Source organism: Stegostoma tigrinum, chromosome 11 (assembly GCF_030684315.1).
Source record: "Stegostoma tigrinum isolate sSteTig4 chromosome 11, sSteTig4.hap1, whole genome shotgun sequence".
Taxonomy (NCBI): Eukaryota; Metazoa; Chordata; class Chondrichthyes; order Orectolobiformes; family Stegostomatidae; genus Stegostoma; species Stegostoma tigrinum.
Window position 1 is genome coordinate 10940279 of NC_081364.1, and position 21257 is coordinate 10961535.

The 21257-nt window shown below is 43.0% G+C and overlaps 1 protein-coding gene across 5 annotated transcripts in view; it reads left to right on the plus strand.

Annotated features, from left to right (window-relative positions):
- The window catches only part of sema3bl (sema domain, immunoglobulin domain (Ig), short basic domain, secreted, (semaphorin) 3bl), a 242182-nt gene that overhangs the window by 83514 nt on the left and 137411 nt on the right, over positions 1 to 21257 (plus strand). For all 5 annotated transcript variants that reach the window (XM_048547685.2, XM_048547682.2, XM_048547683.2 and 2 more), the window contains exon 2: positions 8038 to 8198. In XM_048547685.2, coding sequence (XP_048403642.2) covers positions 8038 to 8198 — 161 coding nt within the window. The remainder of the gene's footprint in view (positions 1 to 8037; positions 8199 to 21257) is intronic.

Sequence of the window (21257 nt, forward strand, 5' to 3'; positions counted from 1 at the left end):
GAGGGATACACAGATACAGATGAGCTGGGGCCTAACCGAATGGCGTAACCGGCTTGAGGTGCTGAAAGACTTTTCTCTTTCTTATCAGACAGACCGGGGCTGCCTGAACTACCGCAAATTGAATTCAACCAGAGTCACGCTAATAAGGACCATCAGTCAAATCGGCCTAGTTTCACCCTACCAACAACAATAAAACCAGTGGGTTTCCTGCCAGATAACAGCTGCCAATTAAAATCCCTCCAGGCCCAAAGCCTAATATGATCCATCTCTTCTCTAATTTACAGGATAAATGAGAGGAACCATCCAACACTCACTTATTCAGCAAAAAGCATCATCTTACATCCAGATTGCAGTTTTCAATTGTTTCTAACTCCCAGAATTCTCACTCCCATCACCTTGTCTGAAATCACAGACGTGCAGTAGGGTGTAGAAGGAGGCTGTTTGGCCCGCTATGCTTGTTCTAGCTCTTCAAATGTGCGTCGTTATGGAGTGCTAGTGTTCTGCCTCCTCCCCAGGCCCTTGCACATTACTTTTTATCGAAATAATTGTCTAATGCCGTTTTTAATGGCTCAAGTGAATCTTTTGCTGCACCCTTCTTGTTTGAAGAAGAATTTCCTCTGAATGTTACCTGGGAAGAGGGATTTCAGTTAGCGGTTGAAGGAACTGAGACTGTTCTGAGCAGAGAATATTAATGGGAGATTTAATAAGGCACTCAAAACTATGAAGGGTTTTGATGGAGTGCGTTGGCAGATACAAGTCACCAGGGTCTGAGTACTTATGTTACATTACTGGCCAGATGTTCTATTTGGAGCTACTCGAACACATTTCCCTAGTAAATTATTATGGAACCATATCTGCCACAGTTTTAAGTCAAATCTCTGATGTGACAAACAAAAATGCATTAGGAGAGTAAATAGGAAGTATTGTATCCACTGGCTCAAGGGTTTCTCAGCAGAGACCATGGATCTGAGGTCATTGCTGATCTCAGTGTGCTGCCTGAAAGATAGCCTTGAAAATAACATTGTGTTGTATGGTTGACACAGCTCAGAGCAGCAAAGAAATGACACCAGACTACAACAAGATTATTTAGGAGAGTTTGAAATATCTGCAATCATAAAATGTTTGTACTCATGCTTATAGCTCAGCTTCTAGTTTCAGATGAAGAGTCTGGGCCTGAAACATCAGCTTTTGTGCTCCTAAGATGCTGCTTGGCCTGCTGTGTTCGTTCAGCCCCACACTTTGTTATCTCAGATTCTCTAGCATCTGCAGTTCCAGTTATCTCTAGTTTCTACTGTTGTGTTATTTACTTTGCTCTGAATCCATATCTTAGCTTTAACCCAAGAAGCACAGTGAGTGTAGATTAGTCACCAGACTCTCCTTATCAAACATAAATCAGTTTAATCAGTGAACACTACAAGTTGGATAAATACCTGAAGAGTAAAAACCCTGAGAACTCAGGGGGAAAAGCTGGGATATGGAACTAATTGGACAGTTATTTTCCAGATCTAGCATGGGCACAGTGAGTTATCATAGAATCCTTACAGAGTGAAAGCAAGCCATTCAGCCCATTGAGTCCATATCAACCTTCCAAAGACCATCTCGCACAGACCAACCCATCCCTGTAACCCTGCATTTCCCATGGCTAACCTAAATAACCTGTACATCCCTAGCTATTATGGGCAATTTAGCATGGCCAGTCTACATAATCTGCACATCTTTGGACTGTGGGAAGATGCCAGAGAACCTAAGGATAGTCCAGGCAGACACGGGGAGAATGTGCAAACTCCACACAGACAGTTGCCCAAGGCTGGGATTGAACCTGGATCCCTCGCGCTGTCAGGCAGCGTTGCTAATCACTCAGCTACCCTAAAGGACAAATTTCTCCAGGATTAAGAGAAAAAGCTGGGAGATGGAACTAATTGGACAGTTCGTTTTTCAGATCTAGCATAGGCACAGTGGGTTGTATGATCTCTTTAGATGATTCTTGTCATCAGTCATCAATTGGCCTGTGCTGGCTTGAACCTTTGCCCCTTATATCCACATGATTTAAGTTGCAGCTTGGTCCTCCATTGCCCTTTCCTACGCTGTTGACCTTGTAAACATTTGTGCAAAGATCACTTGCCAAGATTTGGAAATGAGCAGGGAGTACTGTTGGTGTCCTGGCCAGCATTGCTTCATTCAACCACAAACCTGGTCTTTCACTCATTTGCTGTAGTTGGGACCAGCAGTCTGCAAAACGTTTGCAGCTTTGGCCCTGAAACTAACAAGGGACTGCTCTTCGAATGTCACTGTGTGGTTGCAAAACACTGGAACATTCTTAGTGGTATAGGTTTTTTGACAAAGCAGAGGTCTTACTTTCATAGCACCGTAAGGATCACCCCCTTCCAAGTGCCTCATGACTGAAAAGCCCAAAGGGAGTCATTTTTGGCTTTACTGCCTGACCTATAATCTGTCCCTGGCCTTTTTAGAGCCCCCACTTCCAGTATAACCTAGTAGGACAATGTTTGAATCTTTATAGAGCCCACATTGTTTCGTCCGTTGACTTTAAATAATTCAACATTGGAATTTGTTGGCATTCTGCACGGCCAAAAAACAAAAGTCCCCTCCTTGCATCCTTCGTTCTTTACTCAATTATCTTAAATCTCTGCCCTTGAGTTACGTGTTCTCCTGCCAAAGGAAACGGTTTCACCTTATTTACTCCATTTGTGCATTTTGGTTTGTGACAACAGAGATTTGACTGTAAGCAGCGATTATAAATGGCCCAGAAACAGCCTATTAGGGGAAAGAAGTTGAACGAACCAAGCCAAACTGGACCATCTGGTGTGTTTATAACACATTATAGGCCCGTTGCAGTGGAGTACAATATCTTGTTTGTGTTTCCGAGGCCGCGTTTTAAATAGGTGCTTCTGTTTTCTGTTAGACTTCACCATTTACAGAGAATTGTGTTCACGGCTGAGTGAAAATTCAGAGTGTTTGAGGTGTAATTATTGCAAGGAAAGCCCTGGGGCTTTGTTCTTGAAGCAGGTTGACGTCGGCTAAGGCCTGGCCTTGAGCCACCTTTCCACGATGGTGACGAGAGAAAGAAAGACATGGTTTGTTTTAAAACATCATGATGAATGTTTTCATTGGGATCCGGTAACAGCCGTCACCCGGAGTAACCTTACAAGGTCACCCTCAAAAGTGTCAAACCCTATTTGAAAGACAGGAGGTACTCAGCAATATGACTGGCAGAAATGGCCATGACGAGATAAAGATGTTGATTCAGGCTTGTGGCTTTTCTAGAGTCAAATCATCACCTGGCATTGAGAATGGGATTGTTTTACAAAAAATTGGTAAGATATTTCATACTTAACCATTTCACGTCAATGGTAAGGCACTTATCAGATGCCCAGGGGGCTTAGGAAAGGAATGGTAATCCACTTGCCACATATCTCCCAAGGCCAACAAAAAAGAAATGTAAAGTAGCCACAGTCCCAGAGGACCATAGGGCTGCTCTTTCATGAGAGCGAGAGGGAGAGATGACTGGTGATGAGTTTTACCTGAGTGTCACTGTGCCTCAGGCCAGGGCAAGGTTGAGAGCCTCCGTAGTGACCTCAGCCAGTGAACCCACGCTGTTGGTGTCACTCTGCATTGCAAACTAGCTGTCCAACCAACTGAGCTAACTGACCCCCACTGACTAACGAAGAGATCTTCAGATGAGATAGAGAGTGACAGCAGCTCACACATGTGACTTATGTTAAGGAAGTTTCCATGTCAGGTTGACTCAGTCCATCCTGAAATAAATGTGCTTCCTCTTTAATCAGTATCTGTTCAATCATCAAATCCCCGACGGTGTAGAAGCAGACCATTCATCTCAGTGAGTTCACACGAACCCTTCAAAGGGCTTTACAGCCAGGACAATTCCTTTACCCCTGTACCTCCCATAGCTCATCCACCTAGCCTGCATATCTTTGGGCAATTTAGCCCAGCCAATCCACCTAACCTGTGCATCTTTGGACTGTGGGAGGAAACCCATGCAGCCATGGGGAGAATGTGCAAACTCCACATAGACAGTCAGCCAAAGCTGGGATTGAACCCATGTCCCTAGCCCTGTGAGGCTGCAGTGCTAACCACTGAGCCACCGTGCCGCCCAGGTGGAAGTGAAAAAGAAAGGGGTCAATGACTTAGTCTAAAGCAAAATACCGCAGCTGCTGGAGCTTTGAAATAATGCTCAGGCTCTGAAACAGATTCATATTGGACTTGAAATGTTTCTATCTTCACAGATGCTATCCAGACCCACTGAGTTTCTCCAATGTTTTCGGTTCTCTTTCTGTCAGCAACTTCTGTTGTGAATGAACAGAAAGGAAGCCCCATGTTTACATTTGTGACCAAACTCCAAAATATGTCAGTAATAAATTCCAGTAGCTATTGTTGCTTGGGGTCTATAAGATCATATGGCTGCTTAAAAATAAAATGGAACATGGGTAAGCCATTGGACAGACAGGCCTGATCCACCATTCAGTACAATCATGGCTTTCTTGCATTCTCCTGATAACCCTTGATCAAACAAGAGGTCTTCCTGTATGTGGCGAATTCCCACAATCTGTAATCAGTTGAAAAGTGTGCTCATCCAATTTTGGTGATGATGGCTGAGGGAGGAATATGTCTAGGAATTTCTAACGTTTTTCCAAGAAGCACTGTACTTCGTGTACTCTAACGCCTCCATTCGACACATGATTTTTAAAGTTCCCTCAGAATTTACTGTTCAGAAATTATCTAGCTTACATGAGAATTCTCATTCCTCACACTGTAAACTTTTCTTCCCTTTGAAGCCACTTGTCTTTAATATTGCAAAGAATGCTCGTGCGATGTGGGAACATTGTTGATAATGTACAGGTAGTGTCCAGTAAATGAAATTATTTTAAAGTCACCATAGTGGGTTGCTCTTTCATTTCTTTTATTGCAAAAATATACATTATTCATTTAAAAAAAAAGTACATTAAGGAATTTCTCCTTCTGATCTGTTCCAATGAGGGAGAAATAAAAAATTGAACCTTTAAATTTTACATCCTGTGCAGTTGCAAATAACGAAGGTACTTCTACCTCATGCAGGAAGAAACTGTCCATTCTTTAAGGCAATAAGTGGGGTCTGACAACTGAACAGGCTTTCATTACTCTCAGGAAGAAAGTCTTTCCCCATTGTATGTTGGTGGCTGATGTTCCAAGCTTTAGTGTTTGCTTCAGTATGTAGGCCTGGACCTTAGAATGTGCCAGTCTGCAATGGTCAGTCAAGGCCAACTCCTTATGCCGGAAGACCAACATGTTTTGGGCAAACCAAAGAGCATCTTTCATTGATTTGATGGTCCTCCAGGTGCTATTGATTATTGGCTCGGTGTATGTCAGCCCTTTGAACATAGAGTCCTGCGTCACGGAGCAGTGTGGGATGAACCTCGACAAAAACCACCGTATCGCTCTTGTGATTTCCCCTTCAAAGGCATATTCCAGAAGGAGATGTGTGACAATGTCTTCACTAGCTCGGCTGCTTTGAGGGCAGCGTGCGGTGGTGCATAGAGACCAGGCATGTATGGAGGATCTGACGAGCACTACTCTTCTCTCCATCAGCCAAGCTACATCTTAGACGACTGTCTCATTAGAGAGAGATGACTGGTGGTGATTTAACCTGATGGTCACTGCATCTCATGCAATGGTAGAGGTTGAGAAGGGGAGTTCTGAATCATCAGTATGAGAATTGAACCCATGCTTTTGGGATTACTTTTCATTGCAAACCAGCCGAACAGCTAACCAAACTAACTGATCCCCCAGGGTCTGGAATTTGAGAATGGAAGAAAAAATTGCATTAGTAATAATCCCCTTTCTGAAACTCAAAACAATCCACAACAACTTACAACCAATGAAGAACTTTCGAAGCATTGTCACAGCATAGTGTACAAAATACAACAGATAATTTGCACACAGTGGGCTCATCCAAATAGCAGATAATGATCGGAGTTTTTCTTCTGTGATCTTGTATGAAAAATAAAAATTGGCTAGATAATTGAAGAGAAACCACAATTTTTCAAAGTAACACCATAGTATATTTTATTTCCTCAGCAGTGAGGGAATGCTGCATTCATAGTTATTTGGGAGAACAAAATTTGAGCATAACTCTTAAAAGACAAGATGTGCCAAGGCATTTTGTCTTGGATTCATCAGAACAGTTTGCAAGACTATCTGGTTAAAATTTAAACAAAGCTTGGCAGTTTACGGTCAGTCATTGTCTAACTGGTGCATTGTCCATGTTAATACGTTTACCAATCAAAATCCGCTTGTCAACAATCAGCAAGCTAATCTCACACAGTTTAAAAAAGGTTGTTTTTTTTCCTGTTATGCTGGCATTTATTGCAAGTTCTTCTGATGAATGCACGACAAAAGGTTTTGACTAAATGTCTCTTTTGCAGCAAAACACAGGTGCAATATTGTTGAAGGTGTGATCTTGGTGATGGGGCATTAAACCAAGACCCTGGCTGTCCTTTATAAGATCCTGCTGACATTACTTTGAGAGTAAACTGTCCTCTCTGTTGTTCCTATTGCTCAATTAACATCACCGAAATGTTTGGCCTTCATTTCAATGTCTTTATGTGTGAGCTTGTTGTGTTTAACTTTACTGCTGAATTTCCTACATTACAACAGTGACTAGCACTTCAAAACTATATCAACGGTTGTAAAGTACTTTGAGATATTCTGAGGTCACAAAAGGTATGATTAAATGGCAGTCTCGCTTTCTTGGCTTCTTATATAAAATCTGCAAAAGTAGTATGCCATTAGCTGGGGAATTTCCTTTGAAGTTTTGCCAGCATTTCATTCAGACTTTTTTTGTATGTGTTGGAAGAAAGACATGAACAGAAGAATTCACAAGAATAATGAACAGAAATTGGGCTTCTTAACAACAGTACTTTAGCATGGACTTGGGAAATATATATTAGCAGCACGGCAGAATCCCAGGCTTATTGCTTTGTAAATCAGGTTTTTAGCATTAGAGCTAAGTTTTTGTTCGAGATTATTAGGTTCAGATGTCTAGATTCACTGTGCTTTCTCTTAATAAAGGGGATTTTACAGATTTAGGACAGGAATGCCTGCTCAGAAGCCGAGGAACAAAATCCTCATGATTGGGAACCACTTTTATACAAAGGTATCATCATTAAAAACTTATTTTGGGAGCTGACCCAAGGATTGGGTCACCAATTCACACCCATCTTTATACCTCTTTTTCTTTTTCACCACCATCAACGACCCCTTTGTCTTTTGCACCAGGCCGCTATGCTATCAGCTGCTTGCTCCTAACACAGAAAGATAGAAAGTAGGATTAGGAGGGGGCCATTCTGCCCCTCGAGCCTGCTCCACCATCCAATACGATCGTGGCTGATCATCCAACTCAAGATGTGGAGGTGTCAGTGTTGGACTGGGTGGACAAGGTCAGAAATCACACGCTGCTCTGAAAGCTTGTGATTTCAAGTAAAGCTGTTGGACTCTAACCTGGATGCTATGTGACTTTTGACCTTATCTGACTTAGGACCCTGTCCCTGCAGTCACTTCAAACACTTTCACCCGCTTTGCGCGCTTCCACCTCCTGTCAGAAGTATATTCAAAGATCATTTTCTGACACCTTTGAGTTCTAAGGAAGCATCATACCAAACTCGAAGCTTTGCTTCTCTCTCCACCGATGCTACCAGACCTGCTGAGTTTCTCTAGTAATCTCTACGTTTGTTTCAGATTTCCAGCATTGGTAATATTTAGCTTTTATTATACCTAAGGTGTTTCAATGGGTCCATTTCCAGTTGGGTGTATCCTCCTGTGGTGTCTCCAGAGTGTTGCATTAATTATCCTCCCGGTCAGTTTCACCTAATGGGGTCAGTAGACATTGTATGAGTGGGCCAGTTGCCAAACCTCAATGGAAGGCGCAGTGACACGCTCTGGCTCCCCGCGGACCTAACCACAATAGATCAAAGAGCTGGCAACGAATGGTGTGTTGACTCAACATTATTGCTTTCTTTGCTTCAGATCTCTTGGCAGCCAATCGATCAGTCGTGTTCTTCGGTCATCGTGGTTTCCTGGATTTCCGCTCAATGTTCCTCGATGAGTACCACGACCGCCTTTTCATTGGAGCCAAAGATACCTTGTACTCCCTCCAGCTGGACCAGGCAAATATTGGTGCCCAAGAGGTAACTCACTTTCTCACTTTGTTGCCTGGCATTCATGTCACTCCAGAGCAGAGTAGGATAAGGAGTTGGGGGGAGGAGGTACAAAGGGTTTGGATACAAGAGAAACTTAAGCTTGGAATTAGAACCAAACCCATCTAACAGAAAATCCAGGAAGTACTTTTTTCAAGGGGATAACATTTGGAAATGTGAAATTTTAAAGATTTTGGGTGGTGAAATAGTCAGAATGATTGAAATGCTCCATAAATAAACTAATGTAGGATTGGACGAGAGTGAAATATTGAATACGGTGACAAAAATAAATGAAGTAATGGCAGTTTGACCCAGGAAACATGACTCAAGGAGACACTAGAAAGAGCTAAGTGAGGTGGATGACACTGCATGCGGTCCCTTTATGGGAGGAAAGAGGTGAAAACCAGGGGGTGTAGATTTATAGTGGTTGGTGTAAGAGTTAGAGGGGTGATCAGGAAACTTTCTTTGACTTAGATGGTGGTGATGACCTGAAAGTAATCATTAAAAAATGATGGAAGACACAGAAACACTCAGCCTGTTTAAAAAAGTCATAGCCATACAGCACAGAAATAGATCCATTGGTCCAACTTGGCCATGATGACCAGGTTTCCCAATCCAGCCACATCCCTCTAAACCTTTCCTAGTCATGTGCCTGTCCAAATTTTTTTTTAAGTGTTATAATTGTATCAGCATCTACCACTTCCTCAGGCAGTTTATTCCACACACAAACCACACGCTGTGTGAAAAGTTTGGCCCTCAGGTTCCCTTTTAATTCTTTCTCCTCTCACCTTACAGTCATGCTTTCTAGTTTTGAACTTCCCTGCCCCAAGGAAAAGACATTTGCTACTAATCTTATCTGTGCCCCTCATGATTTTCTAAATCTCTATAAGGCCACCCCTCAAGTCCCAGCCTATCTAGTCTCTCCTTGTAACTCAAACCTTCCAGGCCCAGTAACATCTTTGTAAATCTTCTCTGCACCATCTCCAATTTAATGATGTCCTTCCTATAGCGGGGTGACTAGGATTGTAAACTGTACTCCAACAGTTGCTTCACTAACATCCTGTACAGATGCAACATGATGTCCTAACTCCTAAACTCAAACATTTGACCAATGAAGCCAAGAGTACAAGATGCCATTTTCACTCCGTCTACCTTCAGGAACTATGCTCCTGAACTGTTAGGTTTCTCAGTTTGACAACACTCCATAGGACCCTACCATTCATTGCATTTTCCTGCCCTGGTTTGTCTTACCAAAATGCAACACCTCACATTTATCTACATTAAATTCCAGGTCTGCTTGAGGAGCTATGATCACAGGGTTATGGACAAAGTTCAGAAAAGTAAGATCAGGCTGGGTAGCACTTTGTCAACTGGCACAGATACAATGGGCCAAATGGCCACTTTCTGTTGAAACATACTGGCTAATTCTTTTGAGCAATTCCTTTGCTTCAGGATGGTAGTGCCTGAGCAACCCAGAAGAATGGAAAGAGGTTCAAGAAATTAAGACAAGCTGATGGGGTTTGTCAGTTCATAGAATGGAGTTGGCGAGGATCCCTGAGCTAGGGAGAATCAGTAGGATGATCTGGTGACTGCTCTCAATGTCAACAGGAGACAGAGTGTGGAATGATTTATTTGCTGTTTAAGAAGGAGTGACAAACAATTAGAAAAAGAAAATAATTTTCATTTGCATCATGCTTTGACATCCCAAAGCTGCAATTATGTACTCTGTCAAGTCGCTGTTGTTATAAGGCAAACACATAACCAATTCCTACACACGTGTCTCAAAATGTAAATGAAATATGAAAACTAATTAACCTTTTGTGATGATCTCTGTTGAGGGAGTACTTGGCCAGTGGGAGAGTCAGCCTGCAGAACCTCAGGAGAAAGAGTTAGCATATTCATTTTATATTTTTGAAATTGTTTTGTTTTGAAAGTTATTTTCTTTATGAATTTGGGAATGTGGAGTGTTTTGGTTTACAGGACATGATATTTTAATGGTCATGACTATGGATCAGAGCCTTGAGTCCTGGACGTATTTTTAACTTGTAATTCCAAAACGTATTTTTAAAAAAAGATTTGAGATAGCCTAACGGGACAGTCGATGTAAATTAAGCAGTTATCTTGACAGGAAGACCTAAGGAATGTCACACCCAGAGATGTGAAGAGGAGCTCTTCAAAGGGGGAAAGAGCTAAGCCAAGATACTGTGGATTGAGATCTGTCATGACTACAAAGATAACGCGGCTGATGAACCCCTGCCCAACAGCAAGCTACCTCCTGAGGCTTCTGTATCAAAATGCAGACACTCTGGTGTTTTTCACTTTGAAGAATATACAGGACAAGTGTTTAAAGGCCAGTTTCGTGGAGTAGGTTCATGAAACTGAATGCCATCACACAAAGAACAGGAACAAAGCGCAGGCCGTTCAGCCCTCCAAGCCTGTGCCAATCATCACGCACCAACTAATCTAAAAAACAAACCTTCTGCCCCTATTCAGTCTGTATCCATCTAGTCCCTCCCTATTTATGTAACCATCCAGATACTTCTTAAACGTCGCCAATGTACCCACTTCCACCACCTCTCCTGGCAGTGCATTCCAGGCTCCTACTACTCTGTGCATGATAAACATCCCTTGCACATCTCCCTTAACCTTTCCCCCTCTCGCCTTGAACCTGAACCCCCTTGTAATTGAAAGTTCAACCCTGGGAAAAAGCTTCTGACTATCCACTCTATCTATGCCTCTCATAATTTTGTAGACCTCTATCAGGTCTCCTCTCAGCTGCTGTCTTTCCAGTGAAAACAATCCTAGTCACTTTAACCTTTCCTCATGGTCAATGGCCTTGAGACCAGGCAACATCTTGGAGAAACTTCTCGGCACTCTCTCCAAAGCTTCCATGTCCTTCTGGTAACGTGGCGCCCAAGCTGCACACACTACTCCAGAAGTGGCCTGACAAGGGTTTTATATCGCTGCAACATGGTTTGCCAACTCTTCTACTCCATGCCCCAGCCAATGAAGGCAAACATGCCACATGCCTTCTCAATCACTTTGACCACCTGTGTTGCCACTTTTAGGGAACTGTGGACCTGGATGCCCAAATCAGTCTGAATGTTAATGTTCCAAGGTGGGTGTTCTGCCTTTTACAATATAATTCATACCTAAGCCTGATCCTCCAAAATACATCACTTCATACTTGTCTGGATTGATCTCCATCTGCCATTTCTGTCCCCAGGTCACCAATCTATCTGTATCCTGTTGTGTCCTTTCACAATCATTGGCATTATCACCAACTCCACCAACCTTCATGTCCGCAAACTTACTAATCAGACCACCCACATTTTCCTCCAGATCAGTTATATATACTGCAAGCAACAGAGGACCTCAGACTGTTCCCTGTGGAACACCACTAGTTACCCGTCTCCATTCTGAAAAACTTTAGGAAGGCATTTGATAAAGTCCCACATGGCAGATTGGTACAAAAACTAAAATCATATGGGATTCTGGCCGGGCTGGCTGGATGGATACAAAACTGGCTTGGTCATAGAAGACAGAGGGTACAGACGCCGCTACCCTCTGTCTTCTATGACCAAGCCAGTTTTGTATCCATCCAGCCAGCCCGGCCAGAATCCCATATGATTTTAGTTTTTGTACCAATCTGCCATGTGGGACTTTATCAAATGCCTTCCTAAAGTCCATATAAACTACACCCATAGCCCTTCTCTCATTAATTATCTTTGTCACCTCTTCAAAAGATTCAATCAAGTTGATGAGACATGACCTTCCCCATGCAAAACCATGATGCTTGTCCCTGACTGTCCAAATGTGCATATATCTTGTCTTTCAGTATCTTCTCCAAGCGTTTTCCCACTACAGACATCAGGCTCACTGGCCTATAATTTCCTGGATTATCCCTGCTTCCTTAAACAAGGGAACAACTTTGGCTTATCTCCAGAACTCTGAAACTTCACCTGTAGTCAAAGAGGAGGTGACGGTATCTGCTAATGCCCTAATTATTTCTTCCCTTGCTTCTCACAGATACCAGGGATAGATCCCATTTGGTTCTGGGAACTTGGCTACCTTAATGGGTGGCATGGTGGCTCAGTGGTTAGCACTGCAGCCTCACAGCACCAGGGACCTGGGTTCGATTCCAGCCTCGGGCGACTGTCTGTGTGGAGCTTGCACATTCTCCCTGTGTCTGTGTGGGTTTCCTCCGGTTGCTCTGGTTTCCTCCCACAGCCCAAAGATGTGCAGGCTGGATGGATCGGCCATGCTAAATTGCCCGCAGTGTTCGGGGGTGAGTGGGTTATAGGGGAATGGGTCTGGGTGGGATTTTTCAAGGGGCAGTGTGGACTTGTTGGGCCAAAGGGCCTGTTTCCACACTGTAGGGAAGCTAATCTGTAGGGAATCTAGTCTTAACGCAATTTAGGATACCCAAAACTTCCTCCATCAACATATTGACATTTTCTGGAGTACACGCATGCTCATCCCTGACCTCTGTATCAGTCATGTCCCTGTCGTTGGTGAATCCCAATACAAAGTACTTATTAAGGATCTCTCCCACTTGCTGTGCCTCGTCATATAACTTCCCTCCTTGTCCTTGAGGGGGCCTACTCTTTCCCTTGCTAGCTTTTTACTTATAATTTAGGCATAGAAGGCCTTGGGATTCTCCTTGATAACAAAGTGTGGAGCTGGATGAACACAGTAGGCCAAGCAGCATCTTAGGAGCACAACTTGATCCCTGTTTGCGAAAGGCATTTCATGACCCCTTTTAGCCTTCCTAATTTTGTGTTTAAATTCCTTCCTAATTTCTCGATACTCGTCAAGGGCTTTGTCAATCTGTTGCTACCTAGACCTATTGTATACTTCCTTTGTCCATCATATGTACTAGGCTGGGTTTAAGTATTAATGTGCTCTGAAAGTTACAATCAAGGATCAGTCTCCAAGTCACACCTGATTGCTGGAATTCATTCATAGTCGAAAGGAATCTGAACTACAGAATCCCAACTGATTTGCAAGCTGAGGGCCACAAACCTGACTGTTCATTTACTGATGGCGTTGCATAAACCCCCACTTCAATAGCCACAATATTTAACTATCAGCTCTTCATGCCCAAGACCCATCACTTTCTTGTGTCTTCATTCTTTCTGAAAAAAAAAGAGTCATACTTGACTGGAACTGTTAACTCTGTTTCTTTCTCCGCAATGTTGCCAGACCTGCTGAGTTTCTCCAGCACTTCCTCCAATATAGTTTCCTTATTTATGAAAGGAAACAGGGATAATCTAGGAAATTACAGGCCAATGATCCTGACATCTGTAGTGGGGAAACTCTTGGAGAAGGTACTGAGGGACAAGATATATGCACATTTGGAAGAAATAACGAGTCAGTGACAGGCAGCATGGTTTTGCATGGGGAAGGTCATATCTCACCAACCTGATTGCATTTTTTGAAGAAGTGCCAAAGATAATTAATGAGAGAAGGGCTATGGGTGTAGTTTGTATGGACTTTAGGAAGGCATTTGATAAAGTCCCACATGACAGATTGGTACAAAAACTAAAATCATATGGGATACTGGCCGGGCTGGCTGGATGGATACAAAACTGGCTTGGTCATAGAAGACAGAGGGTAGCGGTGGGAGGATGTTTTTCAGAATGGAGACCGATAACTAGTGGTGTTCCACAGGGAACAGTCTGAGGTCCTCTGTTGCTTGTGGTATATATAACTGATCTGGAGGAAAATGTGGGTGGTCTGATTAGTAAGTTTGCGAATGACATGACAATTGATGAAGTTGGTGATAGTGCCAATGATTATGAAAATATACAACAGGATACAGATAGATTGGCGACTTAGGGACAAAAATGGCAGATGGAATTTAATCCAGACAAATGCAAGGTGATGCATTTTGGAGGATCAGGCTTCGGTGTGAATTATATTGTAAAAGGCAGAACACCCCCTTAGGAACATTAACATTCAGACTGATTTGGGCATCCAGGTCCACAGTTCCCTAAAAGTGGCAACACAGGTGGTCAAAGTGATTGAGAAGGCATGTGGCATGTTTGCCTCCATTGGCTGGGGCATGGAGTATAGGAGTTGGCAAACCATGTTGCAGCGATACAAAACCCTTTTAGGCAGCATTTGGAGTAGTGTGTGTAGCTTTGGTGCCTGAAATTCAAAATTTCAGTAACATAACTAAAATATGAAAGGAGTTCTTACAAACCTGGCTGTGAGAAGTGGAAGGCGCTGTTCATGTGTACAGTTCTAGCTGTGACGCACATAAATCAAGTAGACAATATGCTTGTGATTAAAGGAGAAGGCGTGGATAAATCATGTTCAAATTCATTGGAGCAATAACTTGGAAAAAGAAGTCGTTTGACATACACATCAGTGATGAGTGCAGTGCAGGGCCAGATAGCTCACTGGCTAATGGATGGCCATGTTAAATTCTGCTCCAGCCTGAGACACAATTTAATAAGATGACGACAACTTATAAACCGTTTAATCTCCACCGAACTAATTGAATAAATCTGGGAATCTGAGTTAGAATGGATATAGCTGATATCTTTGACACCCTTTAAATTTCTACCAGCAACTGGAGCCTGTGACTCAGTACAAGGAAAACACTTGAAAGCCAAGAACAATTAGTGATTAGATCAAGATGAATTCACTTGCTACCGTGTCAGTAACGCCTAAAGCTCCTGTTTCATGATAACATGTTATTCTAACAAGCCATATAAACAACGTGGGTCAGGGCTGAAATTAATTGAAAACCACCAAGCCTGCCAGAGTAAATAAGATAGCTTAGGCCAGTTTTCATACAAATTCTGGCCTTTTTGTGTCAAACTGCGAAGGGAGACAAGGATAGTCACAGTCCTGCCTGGTCATTTTGGGTTGTTACCAAGGTCAAGGTAATGTATTGTAAGAGAACATTTGTGTTTGGTAGACCATTCGTTTGAGTTTCTCTTCCCCTGACCCTGCAATACAAATAGGCCAAGACATCCACCTAACATTGTTTGATTTCTTTTAATCTCTGCTTCGTTGGAACATTTTCTAATGTCAGTCACTGGTTAACCTAGCTGGCTAGTCTCAATTAGTAGAATCTTCTCTGTGAGAAACCAGGAACATATCTTGTCCTCACTCATGGAGGATTTGAACATGAAACTGTCAGCCAGCCAAAATCAAAATATCGCAGATGCTGGCACCCTGAAAATTTTTAAAAAAGAAGCTTTTGGGAATAGCGTGAAGAATTAATAACTTGAGATAAAGTTTAATCAAAACAAAAGTACATGGATAGCACTTGAAATGCCAGAACATTCAAGGCAGTGAGCCAAGTGTTGGAAAGTGGGATTAAAGCAGATGGGTCGGTGTAGACTCAATGTGCTAAAGGGTCTCTTCGATGCTCTATGACTCTAAAGCTGAGGAAAGATAGAAGTGTAAGAGATTTTACGCCAGTAGAAGCAATGGGGCATGGAAGGATGGGTGGAGGATAGCGTACAGAAGGTCAGAAGGAAAGGTCTGTGATATGGTGGAGAAAAACAATGAAATGTTTCATGATTCAGTAGTCACAGAGATCTACAGCCACAAGAAGAAGGCCCTTTGGCCCATTGTGTTCATCCTGTTCGAAACAACCACCTAACTGTTCCAAACGCATTTTCCAGCACTTGGCCCATAGCCTTGCATCCGTTGACATCTCAAGCACACATCTAAATACTTCTTAAATATTATGAGGGCTTCTGCCTCCTACACTCCTACAGGTAATGAGCTCCAGATTCCCACCACCCTCTGTGTGAAAAAGCTTCTTTTGTACCTCAAGTCTGTTTTCCTTCTGCGCTTTCCCTTAAATCGATGCAACAAGTGATTGAACCTTCTATCAAGGGTAAAAGTTTTGTCCTGTCTGCCCCATCTATGATTTTATATATCTCAAAAGTGTTAACAGATATTAGAAAGAAATAGAGGTTGTGTCTACCATGCATGGCTATAGAGAACCATCAGAAGCGATACAGACATGACCAAACCATCCGAATAAAAACCAATGGGATAGAACCTGAAGGAGGCTGAGACTTTGATCGAATATTGTTGAACTTGATTTCCAAGACTGGGCGTGGACATCTCAGGGAGGGGAGAATAGGCCTAAAAGGGTCAAAAGAGGAATATTGATGGGGAAGTGGGTGGGGGTGAGGAGACCATCTGTACCTCCACCTCACAAACCTGCCGTGGGCTGATATGAAGTTCTGCCTGGAAAACTAAACAGCGCAGAGGCAGGCTATTCAAACTGTGATAGCTGCACCAGCTCTTTGAATGAACCAATCCGTTAGATTTTGCCACTCACCCTGATTGTTTCCCCATAGCTCGGCAGTTTAAATATACCCAGTTGCCTTTTGAATCTGCTTGTAAAATGACACCCTGCATTGATATAGCACTGTTAACTCGGTTAAACAGCTCTTTGTATTTGGGAACAGAATTTAGCGCTGAGCCTCATCAGAGATTGTAGGTCAGGCTATCAAAGAGGTACTTTTAAGGAGTGTCTTCTTTTGGAGAGTGTGTGAGATGTGGAGAGGCAGAGACACTTCGGGAGGTATTTGAAGAGCAGACAGCACATGTAACTATGGACACAGCTGATAACCATTGGTGTAAGAAAAACTGTGAATGTGCAAAACCCATCGTCCCAGACCATCGACTGCACTAAAAAATAAGCCTTGCCTCCAAATGAATCCCTAAACCTCTATACCCTTCCAATTCTGGCCTGTTGCCTGATTATTATCATATCAGGTCTAGTTCAATTGTTCTAGTATCCCTATAGTGCAGAGAAAGGCTTCTTGTCCCATTGGGGTGATTTTTCCCTCGAGCATCAGAGGCTAAAGAGTAACCTTACAGAGGTTCATAAAACCATGAGGGGCATGGATGGAGTGAATAGTCAAGGTCTTTTCTTCAGGGGAGGGGAGTTCAAAACTAGACCAAAACTAACGGGTGAGAGGAGAAATATTTAAACGGACCTGAGGAGCAACTGAGGATGGTGTATGTACAGAGTGGGCTGCCAGAGGAAGTGGTAGAGGCTGTACAATTACAACATTTCAAGGGCATCTGGATGGGTGCATGAATAGGAGGAGTTTAGAGGGATGTGGGCCAAATGCTGGCTAATGCAACTAGGTTAGTTTAGGATATCTGGTCAGTGTGGATGAGTTGGACCAAAGCGTCTGTTTCTGTGCTGTATTGCTCTGACTCTCCAAAGAGCATCCCCGGCCTTGTCACACCAAATGACAAGTTTTTACCTCAGCTAACCCACCTAACCTACACATTATTGTCTACTGTCTATTAACCCTATTGTCTATTGTCCATGAATCAAGGGTTATTGGGGATAAGGCAGGAACAGAATGCTGATTGTAGATGATCAGCCATGATCATAATGAATGATGGTGCTGCTCGAAGGGCCGAATGGCCTACTCCTGCACCTATTGTCTATTGTCTATTAAAGGGCATTTTATCAGGATGGCCAATCCACCTAAGCTGCACATCTTTGGACTGTGGAAGGAAACCAGAGCACACCACACAGACATGCGGAGAATGTGCAAACTCCACACAGACAGTCACTGGAGGCTTGAATCAAACCCAGTTCAATGGTGTTGTGTGGCAGCAGTGTTGACCATTAAGCCAAAGTGAAATACCTTAAATCTGTATCCTCTGTCACTGACACTGTTCCACCACCCGCAACCCCCAAAATCCCCTCGTCTTGGTGAGTGGAAGCAGTTTCTACCTATCTGTTCAATCTGAGCCACTCCTAATAGTAGAGGCTGGGCATCAGCCAAACAGAACCTTAAGTGGATTGGGTTAGTAGAATATTTTTGCGAAGCAAGCAAATGGGGCACTTGCAAAAAAGAGAGATTTCCAGCATTTAATGAAACAATGACAAGCAGGTGCTGATGCTGGCCATGTGCTGATGGCAAATTGGCTAAATATGATCCTAAATGCAGAGTGTTATCACATCCATTACACACTGTAACAAATTGTTTCTGTAAGCACATTATATATAACTCAGAGATATGGAGCTGCCAAGCAATGTCTGCACAGGGATCAGTTCAGAATGAGTGGCTCGAACGGTAATGGGGTGAAATGATAGAATGTGAATTCAAGCCAGGTTGTATAGAATTACAGGAATTTTGCAGTCAGAGACAGGCCAGTCAGTGCAACTGCAGGAGAGAAATGTTGGAATCCATTATAACAGTTTTACTAGCAGACTACTTGGACACAGCGACTGGATTAGATATTTAAAGGAAATCATGCTTAACAAAGCTGCTGGAACGTTTCGAACTTGAGAAAGGGAAGCCAGTGGTTGTGGCTAATGTAGACTTTCAGAAGACTTTTGATAGGGTCCCACACAAGCAATTAGCATGTAAAATTAAGATGCACAGTATTGGGGTAAGGTACTCAAATGATTAGAGAACCAGCTGGCTGAAAGGAAGAATAACAATGAAAGGATCCTTTTTCTGAATGGGAGACAGTGACTGTTGGGGATTGGTGGTGAGCTACTCACAACATATATTAATGATTTAACTAAAGGTAATATCTACAACTTTGCAAATGACACAGTGCTGGGTGGAGAACAATCTATGAGGAGGATGCAGAAGTGTTTGTGTGATTTGGACAAGTTAAGTGAGTGGGCAAATGCACAGCTGATGAGGTATAACGGCTAAATGTGAGAGTGTCCACTTTGGGAGCAAAAATAAGGCAGATTACTAGGGACGAAAATAGAAATTGCTGGAAAAACTCAGGTCACTCAACCCAAAACATTAACTCTGATTTCTCTCCACAGATGCTGCCAGACCTGCTGAGCTTTTGCAGCAGTTTCTATTTTTGTCTGTGATTTACAGCATCCACAATTCTCCAAATTTTATTCAGACAGATTATGACCTGAGTGGTGATAAGTTGGGAAAGGAGATAACTTTCTTTTTAAGAAATTCACAGGATGTGAATGTCACTGGCCAGGCTAGGATGTATCATCTATCCCTGGTTACATCAATTATCAACCACATCACTGTGCATCTGGAGTCACGTGTAGGCCAGACCAGGTAAAGATGGCAGGTTCCTGCCCTACAGGGCATTATTAAACCAGATGGGTTTTTCCTGACAATAGTTCCATATTCATGGCAGGATTTGAGCCCAGGTCCTCACAGTCTCTGAATTAATAGGTCTAGCAATAATACCATTAGGCCATCATTTTCACACCTGCAGCATGCATGCCCTTCTGCACCAGTCACTTAAAGCAAGTATGCTGGTGCAGCAGGTGGTGAAGAAGGCAAATGGCATGTTAGCCTTCATTTGTGAGAGGATTTAAGAACAGGAGCAGCGATGTCTTGCTGCAATTATACAGGGCCTTGGTGAGGCCACACCTGGTATATTGTGTGCAGTTCTGGCATCCTCATCTGAGGAAGGATTCTCTGGCTTTGCAACAAAGGTTTACCAGAATGATACCTGTGATGGCAGAACTGACATATAAAAAGAGACTAGAACAGTTAGGACGATATTCAACTGGAGTCTAGGAGAATGAGGGAGGATCTCATAGAAACCTATGTGGACCGGGTAAATGCAGGAAGGGTGTTCCCAATGACTGGCGACTCTGGGCCAAGGGGTCAGAGTTTAAAGATAGGGGGTAGACCATTTAGGATTGAGAGGAAGAGAATTTTTTTCACCCAGAGAGTGGGGAGCCTGTGGAATTCTCAGCCACAGAAAGTGGTTAAGGCCAAAAAGTTGAATGTTTTCAAGAAGCAGATAGATGTAGTTCTAAGGACCAAAGGGATCAAGTGCTATGGGGAGAAAGTGAAAATACTGAGTTAGATGATTGGCCGAGATCATATAGCAGCCTCGAAGGGCTGAATGGCCCAATCCTGCTCCAATCTTCGATGTTTTTAATTGAACTGTGCTTCATCTGAGGCTCCTCCCACCCTTCTTCATCGCCTCCTGGGAATAAAGGGTTCTCCGATCAGAAGAGATTGCAGAGATTGCTGAGAGCTAACATGCAAATCCAGTGGGCAACAGGGAAGGCAAATGAACGTTGACCTTTATTTTGAAGGGAATGGAGTGGAAAAATAGTGTGGTTTGCTGAAATTCTTGTGCCTTGTCAGACCACAGCTGGAATACTGAGAGCAGTTTTGTGCCTCTTACATAAGGAGAGTTATACTCAGAAGTTACACAACACCAGGCTACAATTCAACAGGCTTATGTGAAATCACAAGCTTTCAGATCTCTGCTCCTTCACCGGGTGATTTCAAATAAACCTGTTGGACTATAACCTGATGTCGTCTGATTTCTGACTTTGTCCACCCCAGTCCAATACTGGCACCTCCGTATGAAAGATGTACTGGCATTGGGGGCAATCCAGTGAAAGTGCACAAGTCTGATCCCAGATGTGGAGCAAGCATCCGATGAGAAGGTGCATTGGAATATTCAAGAATGACAGGAGGCCTTACCAAAACACGCAAGATTTTTAGAGAACTTGACAGGATAGATGTATTGAGGCTGTTTCCCTTTGTGAACGAGTCTAGGACCCAGAGGGAACGATCTCAGAATAAGTGTTTCCATGTTAAAGACAGACTTGAGGAGGGATTTCTGCTCTAACAATTGTGAATCTATGGAATTCTTTATTGCAGAGGACTGTCCAGGCTGGGCCCGTAAATATATTCAAGACTGAAACAGATTTTCAGTAATCAGGAAGAGAGTCAAGGATTATGGGGAAAAGGCAGGAAAGTGGAGTTGAAGATTGACATATCAGCCATGATCTCACTGAATGGTGGTGCAGACCCAATGGGCTGAGTGGCCTACTTCATCTCCTACATCTTACGGTCTAATCGAATATTCTCGAGTTGAGAAGAAAGAGAGTGGATCTTATTGAGACATGGAAAATCCTTAGCGTGTTGAATAAGATCAATGCTGAAATGCAGACCAAATGTCCATGGGATGACAACAGGATCAGATGTGCTTTGTAGGGCACCTTGATGGTATGTCAATATCCTGAAACCTACAGGACCCAGCGTTTGAGCATGGGTGGCAGTTGGAAAACCACTTGTCTCC